At 41.5% G+C, this 27864-nt stretch overlaps 1 protein-coding gene and 1 long non-coding RNA gene across 3 annotated transcripts; one reads left to right on the plus strand and one right to left on the minus strand.

The window, feature by feature from the left end:
- Positions 1-27838, minus strand: LOC119660247 (tetratricopeptide repeat protein 39C-like). 2 transcript variants are annotated; one of them, XM_038068701.1, is made up of 10 exons: positions 27384-27838; positions 18951-19183; positions 18749-18849; positions 18633-18690; positions 6890-7249; positions 6628-6828; positions 6409-6577; positions 6067-6348; positions 5826-5997; positions 1-512 (listed from the first exon to the last, which is right to left on the minus strand). In XM_038068701.1, exons 1-10 carry the CDS (start codon positions 27543-27545, stop codon positions 184-186), a joined length of 2067 nt encoding a protein of 688 aa, XP_037924629.1. In that variant the 5' UTR covers positions 27546-27838; the 3' UTR covers positions 1-183. The 2 variants fall into 2 exon arrangements, with proteins under 2 accessions (XP_037924629.1, XP_037924631.1); XM_038068703.1 differs by lacking the exon at positions 27384-27838 and having other exon boundaries at positions 18909-19082.
- On the plus strand, positions 5316-6029 carry LOC119660248. The gene is made up of 2 exons (XR_005250415.1): positions 5316-5725; positions 5810-6029. It is a non-coding gene; the product is annotated as an uncharacterized LOC119660248 (long non-coding RNA).
- Positions 27839-27864: the final 26 nt, after the last annotated feature.

Consider the following 27864-nt stretch of genomic DNA (forward strand, 5'->3'; position numbering starts at 1 on the left):
CTTAAAAGGCATTTTATTTACTGACAAAATAGTTTGACATACGTATCTATTGCTTTTCTTTTATTGATTTCGTTGCGCTGATTTTGGTCGTATATGAAAATAACATTGCATCTGGAAGATTATAAGATCTGTTTCTTAAAATAGAATCATAAGAAATATTAGAATATTGTATTTTATCATTAACTACAGATGTTTGAGCATTGCATACACTCGAGCACTTAATCTGCTTTCAAAGTCATAATTTTTATATAAAGTTTGAACATTTAACAGTAAATTTTTTGCTTCTTGCTTGGCTCTTTCATTGCGCTGTTTTAACAGGATCACGGCTAACTCGTAATTTGCGTAGGCTGAAATATATATATCTTCTGTAACATTCACTCGCTTTCGAATACACTCCCTGAAGTCTTGCATAGCACCGTCTAATTGATGTAAATGCATCTTGCAAGCGCCTAGTATTAGATTTGCTAGACCTATGGATGGTTCATTGGTAGCGCCGGGAGCCGTGGTGCAATCTAAGAAAGAAAATATGTCCTTTATATACAGGCTGTCCAAAATAGAGCAACTCGCAAGGGTCTAGAAAAACCTTAAACCAGTTGACGGTTTCTGAGATATAGGCATTTCAATGGAATTCGGTACAATCGTTATCTTAGATCAAATGTTCAATTGTTACTCCTAAAAAAATCATATTCTTAGATTCAGATTATCTATACTATAGCCATTTCATTAATCAAATAGCAACATTTGATTAACAATTCAAAACTTTTAATAACAAATATAGTTTAAACTGAAGTATTTTTCATCCCCAAAAGTTTGAACCCTTGTACTGTAATAAAACTACTGAGCTAACTTGACCAGTGACTTGAAAAATTTGCTCATTTAATGAAGTTTATGGATCATGGCATGGAAAGGGGCCATTTTATGTGAATGGGAGTGGTTTGAATTATCTGGTATCGTTCGTTGTGTATGTGTAGGCTTCCTATAGATTTCAAAAGAGGTCCCTTTTTCCCCTCTAAAGATCGTTAAATCAAGGAAGTTCTCCATTGATCTCTATCTCCATTGTAAATCTTAAGGTTTCGATGTATCTTATTTAGCACCTCCAACATTTTTTCCACTTTGTCTTCATGGACAATGTTGAAAATGTCATTTACGTACGTTGACCAGATCTTTGGAAGCAGGTCTTTGCAATGTAGATCATTCTCAATCTTGTCCATGAATGCGCCACTCAAAAGGGTGAAAGGGGGTTCCCCATGGCCACACCTCTGATTCCCTTGTAGAACTGCCTTCTGAATGTCAGGTAGCTTTCCGACATGCATACTTCCGCAAGTTTCATGAACATCTCTGTTTCTCTTTTCCACACACACACACACATCGAATGACACTAGTCGTTCATCCGGTGTGGTAAATTCCACATCTTTTAGTTGAGGTCATCTCTACTCCTGATGGAAGCAGTAATAAACGCAGTACTCCGTCTCAGAACATATCCAAAAGCATGGAAAAAATCCATCATCATCCTTCTGCCGAAGCCGGGAAAGAACCCAACCTTTCCACAGAACTGGAGACCCATCAGCCTACTTCCAACAATTGGAAAAATTGCTGAAAGGGTAATACGGAGCAGACTGCAGGATCAACTCAACGAGCTCAACATCATCCCAGAGGAACAATACGGATTCCAACGAGATCATTCATGCGAGCTTCAACTGGCCAGAGTAGTCCAGCACATTCGCAGTGGTTTGAACAAGCGGAAATCGACCGGACTAATAATGTTCGATATATCGAAAGCTTTCGATAAAGTCTGGCACGCAGGGCTCGTAGCCAAACTAAAGAAATTTAAAATATCTGATTCTATGATAAGACTGATCCAATCCTTTATTGCAGATCGAAGTTTTAGGGTGGCACTGGAGGGGCACCAATCAACGGAAAAAAGAATAGAGGCAGGAGTACCCCAAGGATCGCCGCTTTCCCCGCTGTTATACACAGTATTCACGGCGGACATTCCAAGAAAATTTAACCGCTTCACAGGGATCTCCTTATTCGCGGACGACACATGCCTCTTCCACACATCGAAACAGGCACGCCTCATCACAAGTAATCTTCAGAAGGCAACCAACACAATGTTGGAATACTTCAAAAAGTGGAAGATAAAAATAAACCCGGAGAAGACCCAGGCAATCTTCATCACAAGAAAGAGAGAACAGAAACCGGGGAAAATCCAAATCGAAAATCAGCCCATCGATTGGAAACCAACCGCGAAATATTTAGGACTGACTTTCGACAGCAGACTAAATTGGAGAAAACACATAAAGCTGAAAAGAGATGCATGCACAGGTACGCTGAAATCCCTTTACCCTTTAATTAGATCTAAGAAACTAACCATTAAGAATCGTCTTTTAATTTACAAACAATTAATTCGCCCATCTCTGCTATACGGGAGCAGCATTTTTTACCAAACATGTAAGACATATAAAAAACAACTGCAAATATGTCAGAATATAGCTGTAAGAAAAATTTTCAATGTCCCGCATTATATAAGAAACCTAGATATACATAGCGATCTAAGATTAGAAACCATAGATAAGTACATTAAAGATAAAGCCCTGAAATTATTCCAAAAAATTGATTCACACAAGAATAAAACTTTAAAGATCTTAAAAACAGAAAAACAGAAAAAAGAAACTTATCCTAGCTTAAGGGCATTAGTATTATAAGAATGTATGGTATTTTAAGGTAATTAGTATTATAAAGTAATATTGTTAATATTATTAGTTAAGATAAAATTAGTTAAGTTAAAGTTAGTTAAGATAAAATTAGTTAAGTTAAAGTTAGTTAAGATAAAATTATTATTATTGTAAGTAATTTATAACTAGTATAAGATATAAGTTTTATAACGTTGTTGAAAAAAAAAAAAAAGAGGAACGATAACCAACCAGAGTAAAGATGGACAACAATGTCCACAGCGAAAAGGGGAGCAAAGGTGTCGAACACCAGCTCCAGACTCATCACAGTTCCAAGACTCCTGATGGCTTTTCTAGCGGAAGGTGCCCCTAGTTCCTGAAACCTATTCAATAGCCACTTGGCGATATTTTGTGTGGGCGAGTTTGTGGCGGTTATAATTTCCCGGAATTCGTCCCCAGGTTTGTGGATCTTTGGTAGACCCTTTATTCTTGGCAATACGGGGTTGGTCATCTGAAATTTGACTGAATTCTTAATAATGTGACGACATTCCTTTAATACTTTTTTGACCCGTTTAATGGATTCCACCAAAGGGTCTTTATAATAATAATAATCGTTGGCACAACAATCCATATTGGATCAGGGCCTTGAAGTGTGTTAGAGCACTTCATTCAAGACCGTAACGGTACACTACAGAACACTGTAGGAGGCAATGTGGTCAGCATTACGGTCGCTCGAGATTATTATCCTGATTTGACTCAGGTACTCATTCACAGCTGAGTCGACTAGTATCCGACGTCAAATCACGATACAAATCCCACTGCCGCCAGCAAGATTTGGACCGCGACCCTCCGTACGACAGCCTTGTGCTCTAACCACTCAGCTATCCGGACTTTCCTCAGTTCAAAGTACCTCCCGTCTGAAGTTTTTCGAACTAGCCGTGTCGTAGTCCGTCTTCTCCACTAATACGACCGCATTTCCCTTGTCCGCTTTTAAATAAAAGACAGGCTTTTCTCTTAGTTCCTTCAAGATTTTTCTTTGTCTTCGCACTATTCGTAGTTTCTTGAGGGTAGGTTTATTATTGCATTTTTACGTGTTGTTTCTTTTAATTGGTTACTTTCAAATTGAATGCCTGCCTCAATATCGATGACGATCTGTTCCTACGGCAGATTTGAATGCTGGAGTGCAAAGTTGAAGCCCTTGTTTAAAAGTTTCTCTTGGTCCTTATTCAAGATTTGTTTGGATTTTTTCATTACGAAGTCCGTAAGTATCGCTGTTTTATTCAGATTTCAGATTAACCTTTTCGCTCGACGTTTGTATCAAATGGTTTAGCTTTTTTTCCTAAGATTACTCTCTTCCGCGCCTTTTCGATTTGGAAAGCTCTCTGTATTTTGTAAAATCCCCTTTTCTTCGCTCGATTTCCGCGAGTTTTAAATGGGAACTGTATGCCATCAATCGATCGAATTTTTAATTAAAAACCTGATTATCGAAGATTCCTGCTTTTTCAAGTTTAGTGACCCTAATTGTACATTCACCCGATGTGATTTGGGTGATTTTTTATCTCAAACACTAGCTGACCCGACAGACTTCGTACTGCCTCAATCGATAAATAAAAGACCTAAACTTTTGTATAAAATAACTTTAAAAGAAACAACACGAATCCGTATTTAATAAAAAAGCATATTGTGAAGCATTCCGTCTGCGGATTCGATCAATTCCATTATGTCGTGATCCCTGTTGTTGTGTTTGATGTGCACGAACTGTTGCATTCTAAGCCTACCTACTTTATTATCACTCAATAATAATAACGCAATTCTGACACAGCAATACGACTATTTTCTTGATCTGTCTCTCTCTGGTCATCAGTCCGGTTAGCACGTGAGGTAGCTCTTCGCACATTTGATTGACTGCGACGACCTAAGTCAGGTCGTCTTTTCCTCGGCATCGTAAATTGTAAATAATCAAAGTGAGAAAATTTTTCGCTCACTTAGCAGTAAAGTGCTACAATCACAAAATATCAAAAAAAGAGCACATTACCTGGAATGTCACTATCGCAAAGGATCGCCAAAGTAAGGAAAGTTCTCGCGCAATCATAGATATCGTAACGCAATATCGTAATACTTCTTTCCGTGTTCTAAAGTGCAACAGGATGGATTGACATATTAGTTGGTTGTCAAATCTAATGTCAAATATTATCGTTGCGTTTAGAAATTTAATTTGTAACAAAACTTAATATCTAGTCTAGGTCTAGGCAGTTTAGTTTGGTCTTGAAATATTTATGGAAATTCAGAGAAGGTTTAAACGGTGAGAAACAAAACTACTAAAAACAGAAATTCTATTTTCCAATACAACAAGTTCTGAGCTGTGAAACATTTGATGTCTTTTGTCTTTTTAGAAATAAAAGACTGTCACTTGGTTGTCAAATATTTCTAGTTGTGTTAAAAAATTTGTCCGTTTCATAGCTGTAATATGAGGTCCGATGAGCACAGTGAGTGATTGAACTTTATTGAATATCAATAAAGTTTAAATTGACTCTAAATTTTATTAAAAAAAAACGTTTATATGGGAAGAAGAAAAGTGCTGTTTTTAGGGTTTTACCGGCAATTATTCGAATTTTTCTCACCTTTTAAACCTTCCCTAGACCGCCACGGACATCTTAAAACCAAGATAAGATAAATCCGTTCAGCCGCTCTCGAGTTTTAGCGAGACTAACGAACGATTTTTATATATAAGATAAGCGAAGGAACCGGGTCTCTTCACTCAGAACTGTCATCTTTTAGAAAGCGTGAATAGAAGCGACAAAATTGAAATTTTGTCACACTTGTTGATTGTTATTAAAAATTTTGAATTTTCAATCAAATGTTGCTATTTGATCAATGAAATGGCTAATTAGTATAGAAAATCTGAAATCGGAATCTGAGAATGTGGTTTTTTTTGTGAATGCCACTTAAAAATCTAATTGAAGAGAACGATTTGAACGAATACCATTGAATTGCCAATATCTCGAAAACCATCAACTTTTTACTAAGATGATTTAATGTTTTTCTGGATCCTTGTGAGTGGCTCTATCCGCCTTTTAAATATTATTATTGATTTTTGGACATCTTGTATAAATTTGTATGATCTTTTCACCATGTAGAGATCATCTGTCTTACCCGAAATGATTGCAGTAATAACTTCCTTCGGACAATTATGCAAGGTATTCCACAGAAAAAGCATTTCATAAACAAAGAACTTCCAATACTGCACGTCGAACATGTTTCGGTCACTATCCGAGGATGGTAACTTATCGATTCGCCTCAAGATGAATTTGTTAATTTGGGTTTCCTGTATTGAAGACAGTCATTTAGATACTTGCATTTTTCTTTCAATCGTCTGTTATATTATAATACTTACCTTGTTATTTCTGCTTATCATGATCATAATTTCAGATTTTAGCTTTGTTAAATTTTCGAATCGACCAAAGGCACCTTGACATATTGTCGTCATATAAGTGTAAAAACTTTTGGAGAAACTGCTTGCCAATTTTAATTCATGAAAATGAAGCATTGCATTTCCGAAATCAAGGTGGATCAGCCGGCACCAACCGACTTCGTGCAAGCACAGCATTTTCAGTTCTCTCTGAACGGACATTCGGTAGGCAGCATCATACAGATCAACCGCTACATCTGTCTTACCCTGAAAAGCATTGTTTTTTTGAAAACTCTTCAGGATAGTATTTCATCGCATGCTATTTACCTGCAATCTCTTCAACCTTGCATTGAAAAACAAGAATATGGCAGACGTTGCATATTCAGGACGTGAATCCCTCAGCAATTGGCGCGCGGCTTCTATTTCGTTCGATAACTGGGTTTCATTGGCATGGAATAGCTGGGCACCGATCGTGTAGTACCATAAGAGTGCGAGTCTAAAATTTAGGATTTCATTTAACTGTTTTATTTGAAATCGATATATTACGTTGCAAGTGGCGCCCGCATATCTTCCGTACTTCTTGCATAGTTCAAACAAGCTATGCCCATCGCTCGATTGCCTTCAAATCCTAGGAAGTTAATCAACTTCAGTAGATTAGGTGGTAATAAGGATACACTTAGTTGAAAAATTCCAAAGCCAAAACTCACGGCTCCCATCAAACGTTTTGTAGTTCTTAAGTCTATATCACTGCAAAAGTCCATCATTGAATAATTCGTCATTCATCAAGATATGAAAAGTTGGGACATACCTTGTTTGAAAAGGTGGCTCCATTGTCATTGGACTTGGAATCGGTTCTGGGCAAGATAATGGCACTTGGTGAAGAAACCCATTGCTCTGATTCGATTGTAATTTCAAATGGAGATTATCTCTGGACGGCTGATCAGATGATTTTCTACTATTACAGCTTCCTTGTAAAGAGAGCTCATTACTAAAGGGCTTGGAAACGGGAGATCTAAGCTTTTCTGCAGGGAATATTGTTGAAACCGAATGCTGTCGATTGGAGGTTCGTGAAATATTGCCTGTATTACGATGTGTCCGAATTGTACATTTCTTTGATGAGGTAAAATTGGAGTGATGTGATTGGCTATGAGGAATCGTCGAAATATTTCTGAAAAATCAAACCCAGTGATTTGTGGTATTCGGTGAAAATTATCTCTTGTATAGGTAAATGTTATCCAATAGAATGTGCTATTGACTTCCTAAAGGACAGTAGTCTGCTCTTGACAGTGTGATGTTTTTTATTTTATCTTCCCAGTGGTTAAGGGGTGAATGGATTCAGTTACACAAAGTAAAGTTCCTGATCGACTTTATCTCGGCAAAGGCCAGTGATGGTTCTTGTCAATGTGTGGATCAAGTCGACGCACACCTCCCAGTGATAGAACAAATAGACAACCGTCGTGTGATGAATAAACTTGAGCGCCGTCCCAGTGCACACTCTAATACAGGAATCGCTGAACCTGGCAAGAGCTATGAATTGCACCCACCGATATGCAATGGAACTGAAAAATGGAGTATATACCCCAGGTGGCAGACCAGTTGTACTGGAAAATCCACTCTCTCAGCGGGTCGGTCCTACGGATTCTGGGGAGGACCTTTTATTGCATTTTATCAACCTTTTTGTAGGAGTTCGAAGATTACAGGATCACCACCATCGATCAGAAACGTACCCCAACTACCAAAAAAATGATCGCTAACACAAAAGCAAGGAAAACCTAAAACTATAAAACCAACTAGTTATGTAGCAAAAAACCTCAGGAAATTGAAAATGGCGAACTGTGCGAAAAGCTCAACAAGCTAGAGAAGTTTACATTATAGCAGAGTTCGCAAGAACTACAGCAGGAAAACGAAATCCTCGAGAAAACAACTCAAGCTAGTTCTCTTCCAGCCAAGTGCCGCAGCCTTAGTGTAAATGAACCAAAAGGATATTATACAGATGAAGAAGAATTGGCCAGAGAAACTGATTGGATGTTGCAAACAAGAAGAGTGGTCAAAGGGTAGTATAGGTCCCAGGGCGAAGCGTGGATTGGTACGCACGATGGAGCATAAAACCTGGGAAATGCCTGCTGAACCAACACCAACAGCTCTACTACCAAACCCTATCTCCACCTCCACGTGGTGCCCGCTGGGAGCTCCTTCTTAACGAAAAGCTGCAGAGGGAGGAGGATGAAGGCGAGTCTCCTGCGCCTAAAAACGGGACAAATTGTACCAACTGATCCTCCAGGTTAGGGGTTGGGTAGGACTGACAACCCTACACGGAAAACAACTTGTTACGAAGCCACAACAGGAGCCTCGGACTGGACGGATTACATAACGACGAACTCGGCAACGACAACGGAATAACGATTTGCGCATTTTCTCATGGAACGTGCGCTCCCTGTACAGAGATGAAGCTGATGAGCAGCTATACCCTGTCTCAATATAGGGCTGATAGGACCGGTTTCCTGGAGAAGAGCAACTACACCACATATTATAGTGGCCATCCAGTAAACCATGTGCTCGGAGTAGGTTTCTTAGTCAGTCAAAAATTGAAACCTGCTGTTATCGGCTTTTAAAACATAAGCGAACGGCTATGCAGATATGATATCAAAATCATACTTAATTTTAACAGCCAAGTAGGGAAGGAGCGCGTACTCAGGCGATACGTTGGCTCCCATAGTTTACACGAGAATACAAATGATAACGGCCTGCGGATTATTCAATTAGCAGGGTCACACGAAATGGTTGTTGGAAGTACCTGGTTTGGTCCACAAACATATTTGGGCTTCTCCAGACGGGACCACTTTCAACCAAATTGATCACGTGTTGATCGAACGCCGCCACCTCTCAGCCTTGATGAATGTCAGAAAATATAGGGGGGCCAATATAGACTCGGATCACTATCTCGTTGGCATGGTGCTCCGAGCTCGAATAACAACACCACCTAGAATCCCTTCTGACAATCAGGTGGGAGTTATCACTGAAGCCATCCACAACACACCCCTCCGCGACACCTATAAGAGGGAAATGGATGCCGCTATAACCGCAGTCAACAGAGAACCTGGAGATGAAGCGTCAACAAATGATCTTCCCAACCACGTGAAGAACGTTATCATTGATACGGCCACAAACATATTTGGCTTCAGCCGCAAAAGGAGTCGGAACGGCTGGTTTGACGATGAATGTAAGCTAGCAACGGAACGGAAGAATGCCGCATACCAAGCAATATTGCATTCTTAAAGAACGCGGGCACGCGCAGAGACTTATCACGAACTCCGTTGAGCGGAGAAGCGACTTCACAGATGGAAAAAGGAAGCCTGGGAGAACCAACAAGTCTGTGAACTAGAAAAGTACAGGGAGCAACCGCACCAGGCGTGCAAGTTTTATCAACAAGTCAGCAGGATGAAGCCTTATACACCTCGATACTCATCCTGCCGAGACAAAGAGGGAAATCTGATTTCCGACAGAATGGGCATATTGAAACGATGGGTTGAATACTTTGATGAACTACTGAACAACCAGAACATCGGCGAGTTGGTGGTCACGCCAACTGAAGATGACGAACAAATACTGCCACCATTAGGTCCGTAGAACCCTCAAAATCAACAATCCTTTTCCACTTCCTCATCTACCCAAGTCTCCAACATTCCTAGTCGCTTCACGGAATCAGACTGTTCTAAGTCCTAGAATTGCCTAAAAAGGAAAATATTCGAAGACAAAAACCTATCATGGCCGAGACACTGCTAGAGAAGCAGGCAGACATCATTATGGAGGTGGAGACGTTGGAAAAGAATTACCGAAAGGACGGTATAGGATATAAGACACCCGAATATTTCGAAAGGAAGATCGGAAGATTGCAGGAACTGACGAATGAATATTACGTCATCTATCAAAAGCTGACCCGATTGCTGGAAGCAAAGTACCCCTATTTTACTATCCACCTAAAATCGGCGGAAAAATTAGCAGCGGTAAAAGCCTTATTCTAGAAGGATCAGCAAAACACCCCTGGTTGCACCATCGTGGAAACAGCGGGGCCGACAGGCATCAAAACAAGCGGTATGGCTAGGCGAACACAGTGACAATTCACAGGTGTACATACCTCAGGAGCTGCCAAGGTTGCCACCCATACAGGTTCCGGTATTTACAGGGCTCAGCAAGGAATGGAGCCAGTTTATGAAAATTTTTAAAGCGGCCATTCATTTGAACCGTGCACTAGGGAATATACAAAAAATGCAGTACTTACTCGGGTACTTGCAAGGCGCCACAAAGGAGGCGGTGTCACAGCTGCAGTTAACCAGCAGCAATTATGAAGCTGCGCTAGCTATCCTAGAAGAACGGTTCGCGAATACCCGGCAAGCGGCAACGGAATACATGGACTCCATCCTCAACATGAAGAAGCTGGACTACAGTTCCGCAATCGATACTGTAGCCACATGGCTACCATACCATAATTCGGAATCGTCTGGCTGATCTCCGCAATCTGGGATACCCGACAATGGAGTAGGATCCGATAATTATAAGAATAGCGGTTCGGAAATTTGATAACGAAACACTTGGCATCTTTGAGGAGAATATGGGGAATCTCAAAGCTTTTCCCTCAGTGGACAAGCTCAGCGCTTTTCTGTTAAAGAGACATCAGCTTCTCGAAGCCATAAAAAACAGCCGACAGCACAACAAATTGCGAAGGAAAAATCATTTACGATGCTTTCGAAAAAGGGTTGTTCTTGCTGTAAAGGGGAATATTCTATATTTGCGTGTGACACTTTCAAGAAACTTTTGGTCGATGAAAGATGTTGATTGATAAAACAGCAGAAACTATGTCGAAATTGTCTGTCACACGTCGGTTCAAAAAAATGCACCAGGAAAACCCGTTGCTTGGAGTGCAATAAATTCCACCATACCTTGCTTAACTATAAGAAGAAAGTACAGGCCAATACAGCGAAAAAGAAACATATCGGAGGCGTTATATTGGCAACAGCACTAGTGAGGGTCACCGACCCGGATGGAGAAAGGGTTACGCTTCGGGCTTTGATCGATGCAGGATCACAAGCCTCATTTAAATCACCAAAAGCAGCAAGCAAGTTGAGACTGGTTAAGTGTAAAACGTTCGCGTTGATAACGGGAATCGGTGGTGTACATGCGGCATCCATCCGCAAGGCAGTCAGATTAAGGATTGCCTCAAACTTCCACATTTCAGTTGAGCGTAGAAGCATATGCGCTGGATTCCCTAGCAACTCTTCCGCCAAATAAAAATTCTATGGTCGACAAGCCTGAATGGACGAATAACCTGCGACTCGCTGATTCCGCATTTAACCCAAAAGCTGGCATTGATTTGATACTAGCCGCCGATGCATTTGAAGAGATCATCGGAAGTCGCATGACAAAAAGGGAATCCGCTAATGGTGCAAGAAACAAAGCTAGGTTGGATACTATCAGGCAAAGTGCCTGCGAAAGAGAATCAAGTGAAGATTGTGTTATCAAACATATCGACCATCGAATTCAACCGCGCTCTGCAACAATTTTTTGGCTCAGACAGTCCCCCGGAGGACGTATCAGCAAACAACGAGTGCGAAATAATGTACCAAAGTTCTGTGATCTGACAAGCTGACGGAAGATCGCCGCCCCACTAGGAAAGTTCGGAAACAGGGCGTTTGCTTGCTTTAAGCAACTGAAGAGACGCATAGACAGGGATGGTCAGCTACACGAGGAATATCACAAGGCCATCAGCGACTATATTGAGTTAGGGCATAAGGAGCAAGCAATCCCTTTCATTGAAGAGGATAGGGACGTATATTACCTTTCTCACCATTGTTGTGGAATCATTTTTATTTGAAAAAAATATTTGACAGTTGAATGTATATTTAATACAGTTGTAGTAAACTTAATTGTTAATTCACACTATGTATTACATTTAATGGTTAGTTCACACTGTTACATTTCTCCTTCCTTCAGTAATTTTACATCTCTTCGACTAGTCTCTTGGGTCGATTTCTTAGCCGTTGGCTTCGCCGTACTGGATGTTCAATTTGTTGTGCTTCGGTGTGTTGTCCTTGTTCACTCATGTTTCCGTTTTCATGCGACGGTATAGCGGGCTGCGTAGACTGCTGATGTTCCTGTTCATCATTTGCTGTCGGGCTTGCAGATTGGTAATGGAAACTGTTTCGCTTAAAATCTGAAACATCCCGGAAGTCGATTGATGGTGGTATTACCCTCCGTTCTCGGATATGATCTGCATGTCGTCTTCTTTCTACACCGTCCTTTGTTCGAACACGGTAGGAATATCGCTTTGTTCTTTCGACTATGTTGGCTGGTTCCCACATTTTCTCGATGTCTGTCTTTACGAATACTGGTTGTGCTGGTTGGAACTCTCTCTTAGACTGCTCTGCTTGAAAATTTTATTTTACATGTTTAAAATGCATCTCTCGCCGTACATTAGGCTTCAGATTGTCAAATAAAGTTCGCAGGCGTCGACCTAGCAAAAATTCAGATGGTGCCTTCCCTGTAAAGGAGTGTGGTGTGTTTCGATATGTAAATAGAAATGTGCGCAAGCGCTGACGTTGTGATAAACCATCACTATTTTCATCATATTCACTGGCTTTCATGCGCTCCTTGAATGTTCGTACGAATCGTTCGGCTAGTCCGTTGGTTTTCGGATGGTACGGTGAAGACGTTACATGTTTTATTCCATGACTTTGACAATAATTTCGAAACTCTTCTGACGTAAATTGAATGCCATTATTCGACACGATAATTTCCGGATAACCAAATGTTATAAACTTCTCCTCTAGGAATTCGCACAAAGTTCTTGTGGTGGCAGCATAAAGTACATCTGCTTCTACCCACTTTGATAAAGCATCAACAAGCACAATCCACATTTTTCCTTCGAAGGGACCTGCAAAGTCCACATGCAGTCGTTGCCAACAATGCTCTGGCAGGGACCAAAAGTAGATTGGCAGTTCAGATTGTTTTGGGCGTTGCCGTTGACATGCCATGCATGATTTCACTGTATGTTCCACGTCCTTGTCGATGTTCGGCCACCATACATAGTACCTCGCTAACGCACGCATAGAGCCAATGCCTGGATGCCCTCTATGAAGATGCCTCAATGTTACTTCTTGAAGATTATCGGGCACGATAATTTGTCCTTGCCACATCAAAATACCGTTTTCGTATGATAGTTCCTCCCGTTTGTCGTAGTATGGTTTCAGCTCGTTGTTGATACACTTCGTGTCTGGTCAGTGACGCTCAATTAACTCAATTACTCGTCGTAATATTAGGTTATGTTTCGTCTGCTTCCTAAGTTCCTGTTCTGTTAGTACAATATCATCAAGTTTCCGTGTTTGAATTACCGCATAAATTTTATGGATCTTCTGCGCTTCCTCCGAAATTGCTTCATGTGCGTTTGGTAAGCGTGATAAGCAATCAGCTAGAATATTGTATTTGCCTTGACGATACTGTATATCGTAATTGTATGCACCTAATGTTAGGTGCATACAATTACAATTACAATTACAATTAGTGCCCATCTCGTCAGACGGTTGTTTACGATTTTTTGCAAATTTCGTTTGTCTCCCAACAGGTGTTGAAGCGGCTTGTGATCCGTAATTAATGTAAACTTTGTCCCACGTAAATATGGATCAAATTTCTTCACGGCGAAAAATATTGCTAATGGCTCCTTGTCAATGGTAGCGTATTTTTGTTCTGCTTCGTTCAATTTTCGTGACGCGTAGGCGATAGGTAACTCGTTGTTAGCCTCGTCCTGATGATATAAAACAGCACCAAGGCCTACATCGGATGCGTCTGTTGCCAAATAAAGCGGTTTTGTGTGATCGTAAGGAGTTAGATGACGGGCGCTAGCTATCATATGTCTAACATTATCAAATTGTTTCTGTTCCTTTATTGACCATCGCCATTGCGACTTTGTACCAGTTAATGCGTGTAGTTCGGAACATGCTCCATGTAAGTTGGGTATGAATTTCTCGTAAAAATTGACCAATCCCAGAAAAGATCGTAACTCCTTCTTGTTAGCGGGTATTGCAGCATTTTTGATTGCTATCAGCTTGTCTTCCACTGGATAGATCCCTTTTCGGTTGAATTGATGGCCCAAATAGTCGATACTGTCTTGAAAAAAGCTACATTTGTTCTTTTCGTTACGAAAACCAGCTTCACGCAGACGTTTAAAAACTTCTCTTAATGATCTTAGATGGCTATCTTCATCTGGACCTGTAATGCCTATGTCGTCGAAATAGATTGCAACGTTGGGTATGCCAGCAAGTAGATTTTCCATATAATTTTGAAATGTTCCGGGTGCACTCGATATACCAGGAGTCATACGGTTATACTGAAAATAACCTTTGTGTGTGGATATGATTAGGTATTTTCTTGACTCTGGACTAATCTCGAATTGTAGATAGGCATCGCGTAGATCTAATTTCGTGTACTTCTCACCCTTGGCAAGCTGCTGACGGATGTTTTCGAATGTTGGTACTGGATGTCGTATTGTTACTAGTGCTGGATTCAGTGTAACACGAAAATCAACACAAATACGTATATTTCCGTTTCGTTTAACGACGTTGACAGTGGGTGTTGCCCATTCGATCGGTGTTTCGTTGGGGTCAACAGGTGAGATAATTCCAAGCTGCTGTAACCTTTCAAGTTCGAATTCCACGCTTTTTTGAATTCCGAATCGGACTGGCCTGGCTGGAATATGTATTGGTGTTGCTGTTTCTTTTACGTGAATTTTAACTTGGTAGTTATTTATTTTTCCCAGTCCTTCTTCGAATAGCTGCTTGTTCTCTTCCAATATGTCATTTAACTTCTGATGCAGTGGTTTCGTTGTCGGCTGCACGTGGTTGTTGACACGATCTACGTTGTACACTGGTTCGGGCAGTGGCAAATTGAAGGCTTCATTCCACTCTAAGCCAAATAACATTGGATTCGCGTTGTCCACCACGACTACTTTCAAAGATCGCGTTCGCTTGTTCAGCGTCACTGTCACTGTAGCTTCCCCTTGGCAAGGTAAATCGAAATTGCCATAAGCCCGTAGTTTTGGCTTCCCTTTAAGCGTTGGTGATCCGATCTGTTTCCAAAAATCTGTACTTATAATGGAAACTGACGCGCCCGGATCCCAGTCCATCGTACATGTGACACCGTTTATCTTAACGTCAATGTTTCTTTTCTTAGCAATGGCACTCATTACTTTAAAAACTTACTCACAACTCGAAATAGATGTATCACTATTTTTTACGTTGTAAATACGCTGTTGTTTCTTTTTGTCTCTCGCGATCAATTTAGCTCTGCCTTTTCTTATACAGCACGACCCGTAATGTCCACGTTTGCCACACGCTTCACAATTGTGATTCGCCGCCTTGCAGTTGTCTTTTGAATGTCTTTCACGCGCACCACATCTTAAACATTGTTCTTCCGACAAAATTCGGATCCGCTTACCGATTTTCGCACGACGTTTTACTATCTTTTTCACTTCCGCGCATTCACTTTCTACAATGTCTTTTTCCGCCAACTCTCTTGATAGCGCTATTTTGAAAACTTCCGCGAACGACACTTCGTTTTCTATGCCTTCAATATCATCGAATGTTTTTAGCTCTGGCCACCTTTGTTTCAATTCCACTTCAAGTCGGGGATGGTTGAGACCCGTTGCAAACCGATCACGTAATTGACGTTCTAGCATGTCGCCGTCGTAGCCACAATCGCGACTTATGTCTTTTAGCCTGTTCGCGTAAGATTCGAATGACTCATCTTTTTTCCTCACACAATTCCAAAAGTTCGTTAGAGCGCGTGGTTTTTCGTTCAAAAAGCTTCACGAATTTTTCCGCGATTTCCGTGTAAGTCAGGTTTTCAAATTTTTTCTTTGCGTCCGCAAATGCAATTTTTAGTTTACGATAGGTTTCCGGCTTTAGACATGATACGAATAATTCTCTTTTCGAACTTATATCATCCGCGATTCCCCACATGTGGCACTGGGCTTCAAAATAATCTACGAAAACACTAGCCGTTGTAACGCCATCATATTTCTCACATTTAAAGTTTTTTAGGATGTTTTGTTTTTTTACCTCTGTAGAGATGTTTTCTCTACCAACCGTCACGGTAGCGAAATTTTCAAGAATTTTTAGGATGGCGGTCTGTTGCTCCGCCTGCACACGTAAAAATTCGGCAAACTGTGTGGCGTCCATATTTAACTCGCGCTCGGAAAAACGAAAAACACGACCGTCCTCGTCGCCAGTATGTTCTGGAATCATATTTATTTGAAAAAATATTTGACAGTTGAATGTATATTAAATACAGTTGTAGTAAACTTAATTGTTAATTCACACTATGTATTACATTTAATGGTTAGTTCACACTGTTACAGTAACTTTCTGAAAGGACTAGAAAAACTAGTTAATTGGTTCATAAGGAAGTATATTCCAAAGTGGCCGCTTCACTACACGTTGCATACCTACTATAATGGCGTCACTAGCAATTTGTGGAGTTTTCTCATGTTAAAGTGGAATGAAATTCTATTGAGGCAAGATGTCTTAGAGACTATCTCAAAGGAGCGCTTCTGGTTATAAACACTATTCTATTATCCCTGGAGGAAACAAATGCCACAGTATAATTTGATCGCCTAGACGCAGCTTTGCAAATAATCCACGTTTCGTTACTAGGAAGGTTAGGTGGGACAGTTACACGCTATCCACTTTATAGGGGTGAAGATGCAGTTAGTATTAACAGTAAAGTTGTTAGGACTGCCTTTCGAATGGAAATTAACTTGGAAGCATCATATCAAGAAACAATATCAGAATCCTGCAGATTACTCTGGTGCTTTTAGCACTACATACAATAGGAACGGCTTTGGACTATCATCACAACGGGTTCATTGGATGTAGATATTTGTAACATTTTGATGTATGCATGCATTGTCTGGTTTCTGGGGCTGAACTTTACTAACAACACAGACCTCGAAAAAATCAAAAATTTGACTGACGGTTTCGTCCAGGACAGAGGCAACTCATCAGACGCTGCCTCACCTCTGCCCTCTGCCCCAAATTTTTGATTTTTTCGATTCTTAATGCTTGGGGTGCTACGCTCCAAACTAGGGATCCATGGACTAAAAAACGAGGGAGTAAGTTGCTCCTCATTTAGTCCGGTCCACCATCAAGTGGATGGGGACTTAGGATCCCGCAGATCCTAAACAACAACACAGACCTGTTCCCATAGATCCAAAGGCTCACTTGTAGTTATCCTAAATCTATTCCCATTTATTTTGAAGTGAAACGGAAAGCAACTATTATCGTAGGCTTGAATTGGCATATTTTCTTTTACAAATTATTTAACAAACATCAGGTCCGCTGATCGTATGTTTTCCTTTGTAATTACAAGAACAGAAAAATGGACAAATGGGTAGCAGTTTTTTAGGATTATAGGCATGCCAATCTCCAGAAAACCTAATCATGGAACTGGCTTGACCCCTCGAAAAAATAGTGTCCATATAGCAGGACAGGTCACTTAATCCATATGGGTGAGGTGCTGCCATGGGAGACATTTCCACAGATGTAGGGGTAGGTCAGGATGCCAAACGGCTTTTAGAGCCGTCGAATTGGTGGACTTTGGCACAAAACTGGGATGTCTGAAGTTCCTTACTAAGACACTCATAGACCGAATACCGGTTGTTGCGCCATTGATGATATTTCAGACGGCGATATAGTCATTTTATTAATATCAGAAAAATGTTTGCGACAAAAATGGCAGAATCATACCATTCGAATCTGTTCTGACAGTCAAGCAAGGTTATCGATACCCAGTTGCAAAATCATATCAAGCTAGTTGATATGGCGCTACTACCAATTGTTGCTGAAACGTGACCGACAGAGCGAAAGGTTTTTTATATGGGATATAGGAGAAAATCACGGTGGTGGTTTGAGTATATGTAGCCAATACGAGGAAGCCAAGTCACTGGTTGTAATTTCTATGAACTTATGCTAGTTATGCCAGTTTGGGAAGAATTTCGCATAGAGGGGATCTTTCCTTAGAAGATTTTATTGCTAGGAACAAGATAACTTTGATGATTGTTGGCGTCAGTACAATAAGGCTTCAATGAGCAAAAGGCGAGACAGATTAGGGCTCGACAGATTTTGCTGCAGGAAATACAGTTGCCTTCTTATTTGAGGTAGGTCCTTTGAGATTCTGAGTACATAATTTCTTGATGTGTTCTTTGTGTACTTTACTCGTCCATTCATCGTATTTAGATCCTACATAAATACATTTTCTAGAATCAATTGTTAATATGTAGTTGTGGCCCATCCAATGGTTCAGCAGCCACTTATAGGAAACTGCATGATTGCATTGAACATCGAAGCGAGGGTCACCAACAAGTGCACCTAAACGCAATAATCGTATCATACAAGCTTGAGAAAACTCTCGTAATATTCGTATTCTAACTAAATCAATAGACAATTTACATACACATAAAAATAACGAGACATCGCTTTCAGATTGGGTACAACTCTTCAACTTACGTGTTTAGGCTGACGTCTGAAGGAGTAATTGGTTCTGATGTATTTTCTGTTGCTTCCTCTGAAAGAAGGATATTTATATGAATGTGGACTCTACACACCACAATTACTATGCTTACGGTTCCTCTGCGATATAGACTTGTAAAGACTATATATTTGCCCGTACAGTTGCTCATAAATTTTCCAAGCTCTCCGCAGCAGCCAGCTTCCTTTCATGAAACTGAATGAAACAGAAAAAGTATGTAAATACGGGCCAATGGGGCTTTTGCCGTAGCTTACATAAAGGCCTATAATTATGTCGTCAACCATATCGTCTCTTACCCGCCTATGTCCTGTGTAAGAAGAGTCAATATTGCAGAGCACATGAGAGCGTCTGCAATGATTATTTTTTCTTCTAGCATGTCACCAGTGGGTTTCAAGGTCGAATCTTGTCCGAAAATTCTCGTTCGTAATGTTTGAATCCATCCTGTTGTAGGAGTGCATCGTTTTTCTAGGTCCCGGAGCATATCCTGAGCAATTTCAATTTTCTCCATTTCATAAGAAATGACCGCATTCTGGGGAAAATATAATATCGTTGAGTCCTTGGGATTGCTTTAATGATTACTATGTTATATGAGAAATTCATGTGATTTCTTACATGACTATATATGGATGTGTATTTTTAAGTACAAGTTCATGTGTGCAAGTTGTTCATTTTATCACACATTATGCTAACGAGGATGAGTAGGCGCAAACCCTGAGACTCAGAGCAACCACGGAACTATCAACTTCATTGTGGACTTTCCTAGAGTGGCCCCTGGATGATACGGCTAGAGAAAAAGTTACCTAAATCACCCTATGGATGATGAAAGCATGTGCTGCTACTATGCCCAGAAGGTGACTGCTTCCTAGTATGCAACCCAAACTACTGGTGGAACAACGAAATCGTAATTTATATATATATATATATTCCAGGCGTACCAGGTTTATCCTCACCTGAGTTGCAAACGCAGAGCTGCATGCGACCAGGCGCGTGTCATGGGTTGCGGATAATGACATGACCCACCGGGTCAGCTACGAATATCGCAAGTTAATCTTGTAAATAAGTAGCCGCGAACAAGCAGAACGTTTCCTTTTGTGTTCGTCCTCCCTTACCGATTCTTCCCGTTCAGGGGGAGTAAACCTCCTTAACAAATCCGTAATCCGGGGTGAAGGGATCGACGCGCCTATCGGATGAACTGCAGTGACGTTACACTGTATTTCAGCGGCTCCCCTCCAAATACCTTCCCTACCTTTGGAGGTAACCATGGGACACGAAGACAGTACCCAACACGGTTAAGGGTCGTTCAACAACATCAGAGCGGCTCTTCGCCCTTGGATCTTCGGCGGTTATGCCGTCAACCACCAGGGATGGGAGACGTAGACGTCGTACGGTTTGGACGAACCAACTCAACGAATTTATCGTCCGCGCCTATTACCGTGTCACGGATTTGGAACGGAATCCATCAGGGTACAGACATCGACTACATGTTCATAACCCGATACCCGGAGCTAAGTCATGTTCCGGAACAGAACGTCGTCAACCAGTACCGAGTGATCGTGAATAACAACCGAGTTGCCTTACCAACTAGGCAACAAATCTTCCAAGAGGTTTCACTTGAGCTCGGGCTGGAGTCATCAAATTACCGGACTAGTCAAAAGAGTAACACAAGTACTCCATCTGTAAGGCACTCCATGAATCCAGTAGTCAGGAGAAGCTTAGTAACTGGGGATGTCGATCCAATTTATAATGAGGCTTTGACCGCATTCCAGGTCGCATTCACAGAGTATGCTGAGATTCTCCCAGATGCTAGGCCAAAGATCCCAAAACTGAAGTTTACTTCGGCAACTACTAACATCATTGCTGCCGTTGACAGAATTTTGGCTGATCGTTTGGCTAGCGAGATTACTGCTACATAGGTTCACAGCCTGATCTATGTTGCAGCTGCCACGGTTATTCGTCTCCAAAATCAACATCTTAGAGCGAATAACAGAGGTATGCGCAGAAGGCGTTTACCGTTCTGGGTGTTTCTTGTTCTTCCAGAACCAGCGGGGATTCTACAAAAATCTCACCAACTCAGATAAGGAAAGTAACCTCGATCTGGATCAGGCAGAAGACTTCTGGAGAAGTGTTTGGAGCGAATCCAGCCGTTGCAATTTAGAAGCAGCGTGGCTCCCACACCTTATGCGTTCATCAAGGCCCTCCCCGAAATGACCATGCCTGACGTAACTGAAGTCGAAGTTGAAGTAGCCCTTGACAAGGCAGGTAACTGGAAGGCGCCAGGAGTTGACAAGATTCACAACTTCTGGCTGAAGCGGTTCAAGAGCACTCACAGGATATTGGCAAATCAATTTAATCAGATGATTGCCGATCCTGATTTAGTTCCACCATTTTTCACCAAGGGGACAACTTTCCTCATCTCCAAGGAACAGGGTGCCTCTTGCCTTTCAAAATGTCGACCAATTACTTGTCTTCCTACTATTTACAAGGTCTTCACTTCAGTTCTGTGCGCGAACATCTCAAAACATCTTGATGTTCATAAATTGATAGCTGAGGAGCAAAAAGGATGCGCAAAAGGCTCCCGAGGCTGCAAAGAACAGCTTATAATCGATACGGTAGCTATAAACGAAATATCTCGACAGCCTACATCGATTATAAATTAGCCTTTGACTTCATATCACATTCGTGGTTACTACAAGTGTTACGCTTGTATAAAATCAACCCGAATGTCGTTCTTCTACTGAGAATAGTAATGAAGAATTGGAGCACGAAGCTATCGGTATCCTCACAAACATCAGGAGAGATACCAATCAGGCGTGGCATTTTCCAAGGCGACTCTCTAAGCCCACTGTGGTTTTGTTTGGCTTTGGATCCGCTCTCCCATCTTTTGCATGAAAACAAATACGGGTTCCAAGTCAAGCATGGCATATTGCCGAAATGTACATTAAGCTATTTAATGTACATTGACGACATCAAATTGTATGCCAAAGACGAGAACCAATTTCGTCTTTGCTGCACCACCATCCAGTTCAGCAGGGATATCGGCATGCAGTTGGGTTTGGAGAAATGTCGCATAAAAACAATTGTTCGGGGAAAACACACCGACAACGAAGGATACGGCCAAAATAACATCCGAATTGAGGGTATGGATTCGGACGACGTGTACAAATACCTCGGCATATTGCAATTTTGAAATCTAAGTTGCTGGGACAATTTGAACGGCGTCTGGATCTTGTCCTTAAAACTGAGCTGTACGGGAAAAATAAAACCATGGCAGTCAACACCTTCGCCATTCCCGTCCTTGTATACACTTTCGGTGTGATACAGTGGAGTAATACGCATTTACAATCTGTCAATAGACGGGTAAGGGTAGTTCTTGCAAACAACAACATGCACAATAGAGCTGCCGAAAAATTGAGCATCACTATCCCACGTCATCAGGGGGGAAGGGGGGTACTTGATTTAAAAACGTTGCACTACAATCAAGTGCATTCTCTTCGTGAGTTTTTCTATGAGAAACAATCCTCTAGCCAAATACATCAGGCTACCGTCATGGCAGATAATAAATTATCTCCTTTGAACTTGAGAAGCAGAGAATGGGATCCCATGTCGAATGTTACTTCAATCCAACAGAAGATCGACATGTGGAAAGGGAAACCCATTCACGGAGGTCATATCAAAAATTTGTTGTTGTCAGGCATTGACATCGAAGCCTCCAACAAATGGTTGACTAATGGTGTACTTTTCTATGAGACCGAAGCATTCCTAACTTCGATTCAAAATGCTTCGCTCCTAACAAAAAATTATAAACGGTACATTCTTCACGACTCCTCAATCACCAACTCCAGTTGTAGGTTATGCAACTGTGAAGAGGAGACCATCCAGCACATAACATCTGTGTGCAGGATGTTGAGCAGTACCGAGTACACCAATCGTCATAACTCCGTCTGCAGGATTCTCCATCAAAACCTTGCTTTGAAGTATAACTTAGTGGTAACCTACCATCCTTACTATAAGTATACTCCGCAGAAAATCTTGGAAAATGATCGGGATAAGCTACTGTGGGATCACACTATTGCCACCGACCACAGTGCTAATCATAACAGACCCGATCTAGTTCTGCTTCTGAAGGAAGAACGAGCGTGCTTTATAATCGATGTAGCCGTACCGTTGGACCGGAAAACTGTTGAAAAACAGCACGAAAAATCCTACGGCCCCTTGGCAGACGATATGAAGCAGACTTGGAGACTACACAAGATCGAAGTAGTCCCAGTGGTAATTTCAGCGACGGGTTTAGTCCCGCAGAACTTACATAAAGCGCTGAAAACGCTCGATCTTAGGGCTGGACTATACATAGAGATGCAAAAAGCGATTATCCTTGCAACCTGTGCTATAGTCCAAAGAGTCCTGTCCGGTAACAATCTGACTTAATGGGTTTCGGTCTTCATCCGCACTGTCTTCGATACAAGATCCATGTCTCTGTAGTGTAGAACCACCGCGTCATTGGCTGAAGTGTTTGCGACAATCGGGATGTAGTAATACATTTTCGCATAGTCGCACACACTTTGCGTTAAAACGCATCATCGCTGTGATGCGGGCCTTTGGATGTTGCCTTCAGCCCATCCTTAGGTTGGTCGCCCCTCGGTCTGGTTGGGCGGGAAGAGGGTCCGTGGGTTCTTTTAACTATTATATAGTATATTTTCAACTAAGCTTGGAGTTCAAGTTAAAAAATGTTAACTCACATTGAAATAATCTTCAAAATATAAACCTGACTCCAAAAAAACTGAATTTAGTCGGATGATGATCATCCACTTGCAAATGTTTCCTTTTAGGACAGCTAGAAAGCTTTCTACGGCTTTTTTACGGAATTATTTATGCAACAAGGCACGAAACAATATTTCATCAGTGCTCCTTGGCATTTCACGTGGGAAATTATTTTTGACAGTTCTACATTTTTATGAGTAACTGCCAGTCGCCGGTCTACTGAAGTTTCTTGGCTCGAGTTGTGAGGTCACACAACATGGCACGGGCTTTTCAGTCTATTTGGATTTTGTTGAAATTGAGTTTGAGTGTTTTTTCAAAAAAGGTCTTTGAGAGTTTTGTTAGATTGCACCATACCCATTGACGAAATTAGTCAGACCGTTTGAATAAATCACCATTTGTAATTGAATAACAGTCAAGAAAATACATATTCGGATTTTGGGTGCAGGCAACATAAACAAAAATAAGTAAACAAATAAGGAAGTCATTATATATTACAAATTAGCGGGCGTTATTTTCGATATCAATTAAGAAAAAAAAAGTAAGAAAGGAATATGAGTCTTATATTTATATAAATAATAATCATGCCTTAAATCGAAGTTGTTCTTGGTCTAACCTCTCCCAGAAAGCGTCAGTCCTTCCGTATATTTAGAGTCCCCTTCACCCTATGTTAGAAGTGGCAGGAGGCAAAGATTTCGGTTGGTGTGGGTCGCCGAGGGTTAGCATGTCATCTAGCCCCCACATGAAGAAGAAAGGAAGACGGGGGCCACTCGTCTCGTAGGTGCTAGAATCGGCTCCCGTCTATCCCGCGCGCGTTAGTTTTTTGTGAATTTCTTCCCTCCCTAATCAGGCCGTTTGGCAGTTTAGCTCCTTGGTGAAGAAATTTTCGGTGGTACCAACCCGCCTCGAGAAAATTAGGGTAGCCTACCTCCGGTGGGTTAAGTTTTTGTGACTATTGAGTCTAGGCACGTGAGTAAAATCTCTGTGTCCTGGAGCCAGTATTTGAAAACCAGGAACCCCGCTCCTCATCTCGTCGAACTGCTAGCATTCGGGTTAGCTCCAGGTCGTGCCGTTGGGTTCCATATATTATCTCGCACAGTCGGTGTTCACGACTGGCAAACCTGTTAGGGGAGTTTCATTGGTTGACAGCCTTGGCGCCAAGTTGATGCAACGGTCAAGAGGTAACACACCAGCAGCTGCGTGGGGGAGAAAAAAAAACTGCTTCAAACAGTAGTGCCATTCTGATATAAATGCTTAGGGTGGGGTATACAGGATGGTAAAGAAAAGGCTGCAAAAATTGCCCCAGGTGACCTGCTCGCGCTTCCTGAAAAAAATTGTTACCATTCTGTTTTCTCACCACGGAAACAGCGGATCCCAAATGGCGATCCTGTTCAGTCAGTTGTAATATCGCCAGTAATTGTGGAGGGGTTGCGGAAAATATATAGTAGGATCGGCGACAACAAGGCTCCAGATTTAAATAACATCCCAGGTCTACCCAGGCCCGACATTTTCGCTTATATCTTCGAGGCGCGGCTAAAAGAAAGAATATTCCGTTCTCAGTGGAAAAAGCAAAATTTGGTATTGCTTCCCAAACCTAACAAGTCATCTGGAGATCGAGCAGCAGGCGATCTGCCTGTTGGATACGATGGGAAAGATGATGAAGAGATTCATGTATAACAGACTGCATCCCATTCTTGAAAGCAGTAATGTTTTGTCGGGACGTCACTCTACGGTGGATGCAATGGTGGAGGATTGTGATGAATTTTGCAAAAGACGCGCTGGTTTCTGGCGGGTGCTGTGGCATGTTGGCATTGGATGTCAAAAACGCATTCAACTTAATTCAACTGGAATCGAAGTAAAGGGGCGTTGGCTGGCATAGGTGTTCCTGGATATTTAGTGAGTCTGGTCGAAAATTACCCCTCAGAAAGGACTCTCTGCTACGGGGCGGATGAGGGTCCTAAAGAGCATATCGTCATAGCGGGAGTACTACACAGTTCGATGTTGAGTTCCCTGCTGTGGAATGCGATGTATAATGGGATGATCGCTCTTCCGTTCCAGAAAAGGCTATGATTTTTGCCCAACAAAACACCCAGACGCTGTGGAGGTCTATGCGACGGAAATAGTGAGGATGGTAAAGTCTTGGGTAGAAAGGGCCGGACTGATCTTGGTAGACGAGAAAACGATTGCGGTCTTAATAAGGAACTGCAGAAAAAAAGTACACAGGGAAATTGGAAGTCGGTGGATACACGGCTGTTTCAAAGCCGGCTACTAAATACCTGGGTGTGAAGATTGAAGCCAAACTGAGCTTTAGGGAATAGCTACGAAGGAATGATCTCTGGCAACGCAGATGGGACTAGTCTATGAAAAGTCGCTGGACGCCCAGTCTCATTCTTAGCATTAGCGTGTGGCTTGAGCGGAACCATGGGGAGACCATCTACCACATTACCAAGTTCTCATGGGGCAGTGTTGGTTTCCTAGACTCAGAATCTAGTAACAAGCGCTTGTTAGCACTGATGAAGGAAACAAGTGGTTCCCGAAATATCGGTATTTGCAAAAATAGATATATCTACACCAGCGAAAAAGGAAAAAAAAACAAGTTTTTTTATTATTTCAACAAGAAGCCAAGGTTCTCAGTCTGATGGGTCATCGCACTCTCCTTATCTGCATTAATGGGTAGAGCATGGAAAGGTTGATCAATTCTAGATTCTGAGTCTAGGAAACATGGTTTCTGCCTCTTGGCATGGTTTCTCTTCAATACTTAGTAGACACCTGGCTGCAACATATTATGGGGGTAGGCTGACATGATACTATGATATTTCAAACGAAGAATTTGTTCAGCGCACAGGCTTGTCACTCGTACGCGATGTGATCGCAAGATGGAAGTGGCAGTGGATAGGCCACGTAGTAAGAAGAGGTGTCAATTACATTGTGTGCAACGCCATACAGTGGACTCTCTCCTAAGATGGCCGATAAGTGAGTCGCACCAAGGGGATTTGGTGCAAAAAAGTAGGGGAGGAGTGCGAACATCTCGGGAGGTCCTGGAGGAGCGAAAGCACATTTCAGTGAACCGCGAACCATGGCCTGTAGGTGTGGTTGACTGGCTATATTTCAAGGGCCAGCTACAACCATATATCATCATCATATCAGCATTAGCACAAAGCAGCTTCATGTAATACCGCGGAACGTTCATGTTGCGGCTCTACTACTCTAACTTGGGGCAAAAATTCTGGTAGGAAACAAACGCGTTGCGCTTTCGACAAGGGAAAAGACATCTCATCAGATGCTGCCTCACCTTTGCCTTGGAAAAAGGGTGACCAGAGTGGTTCCCAGGCATTACAAGCCCTCTTAAACTCGATGTGAGGATGAATTATATTCAGGTTAAAACCGCCTAGTAAGTTCAACCCGTAAGCTTGTTGTTTGGGATTGAGGGCGCCATGAGGTGAGTGAGACAGAGTCTGATGAGTGCTTCTTCCCTGGATTAAATCGCAAGTCGTGAAAGAAGAAGTAGTGAAAGGAAGTTTCTCCTCAATTGATCCAATCCAGCATCAAGCGAATTTTATTGCTGCAGGGTTTACTTTGAAAGTGGTCCGGGAATGCAAACCTTGAGTTCAAAGTTGGGGTCGAATTAACTTTACTTTTCCGTTCAAGTTGACACCTAACTCAGTGCTGGGTATTTGGCACTCGCAATAATGTGCGGCTATTGTGTGAACCCTTCTTTTCTTCACACAACATGGATTTAGGGTAGTGTCGCCCTTCTATGCAATGTGGACTTTATTCGATCGATTCGAATCCAGTAATGGTTTCGGATATTTTAGGAATAGTTACATTGGTTGTTTTCATTTTTGGGACAACACCACAGAGTCATATATTTTGCTCTCTGAACCAAAATTCCCAGTAATAAGTGAGTGAGGTCCAAAGGATGTTATATACATCACTCGATTGTGATTTTTTTGAATTTATTATTCGATACTTACCATCACAGTTGTAAATGTATAACTTGAGTACACTATTGTCCTATCCAGCTTCCTTTTGAAGTGTTCCTCCGCCCTTTCAGGATTATTATTCAGCCACATGACGATGCCCTGTTTGGCGTACTCCCAATCTGCTACTGTTTCATTACAACTGCTATTGGTCATATTCGCAATCGTTCCCTTGTTACACAACACATTAACATGCAAACAATTTACATAACAAGATTGTTTAGAAATTTATTAACTTAATGAATTGAAACCAACGATCAAAGCACGTTTCTACACGAACTAGGACATGTTCACACTTTTTTCTAATAATATTCAATGTCACTGCATTCTGTGAGGCCAACACTTTACCCACATGCTAGCGTAGAAAGGATAATTTGAGAAATTGGCTACTGCTAATATCTGAACTTCGCCCAACAGTGTTAATGGTTCCATCTTCTTTTTGAAACTGAGTGAACTTCAAATTACTATTTACCTT

This window comes from Hermetia illucens, chromosome 6 (genome assembly GCF_905115235.1).
Source record: "Hermetia illucens chromosome 6, iHerIll2.2.curated.20191125, whole genome shotgun sequence".
In the NCBI taxonomy this organism is placed as follows: domain Eukaryota; kingdom Metazoa; phylum Arthropoda; class Insecta; order Diptera; family Stratiomyidae; genus Hermetia; species Hermetia illucens.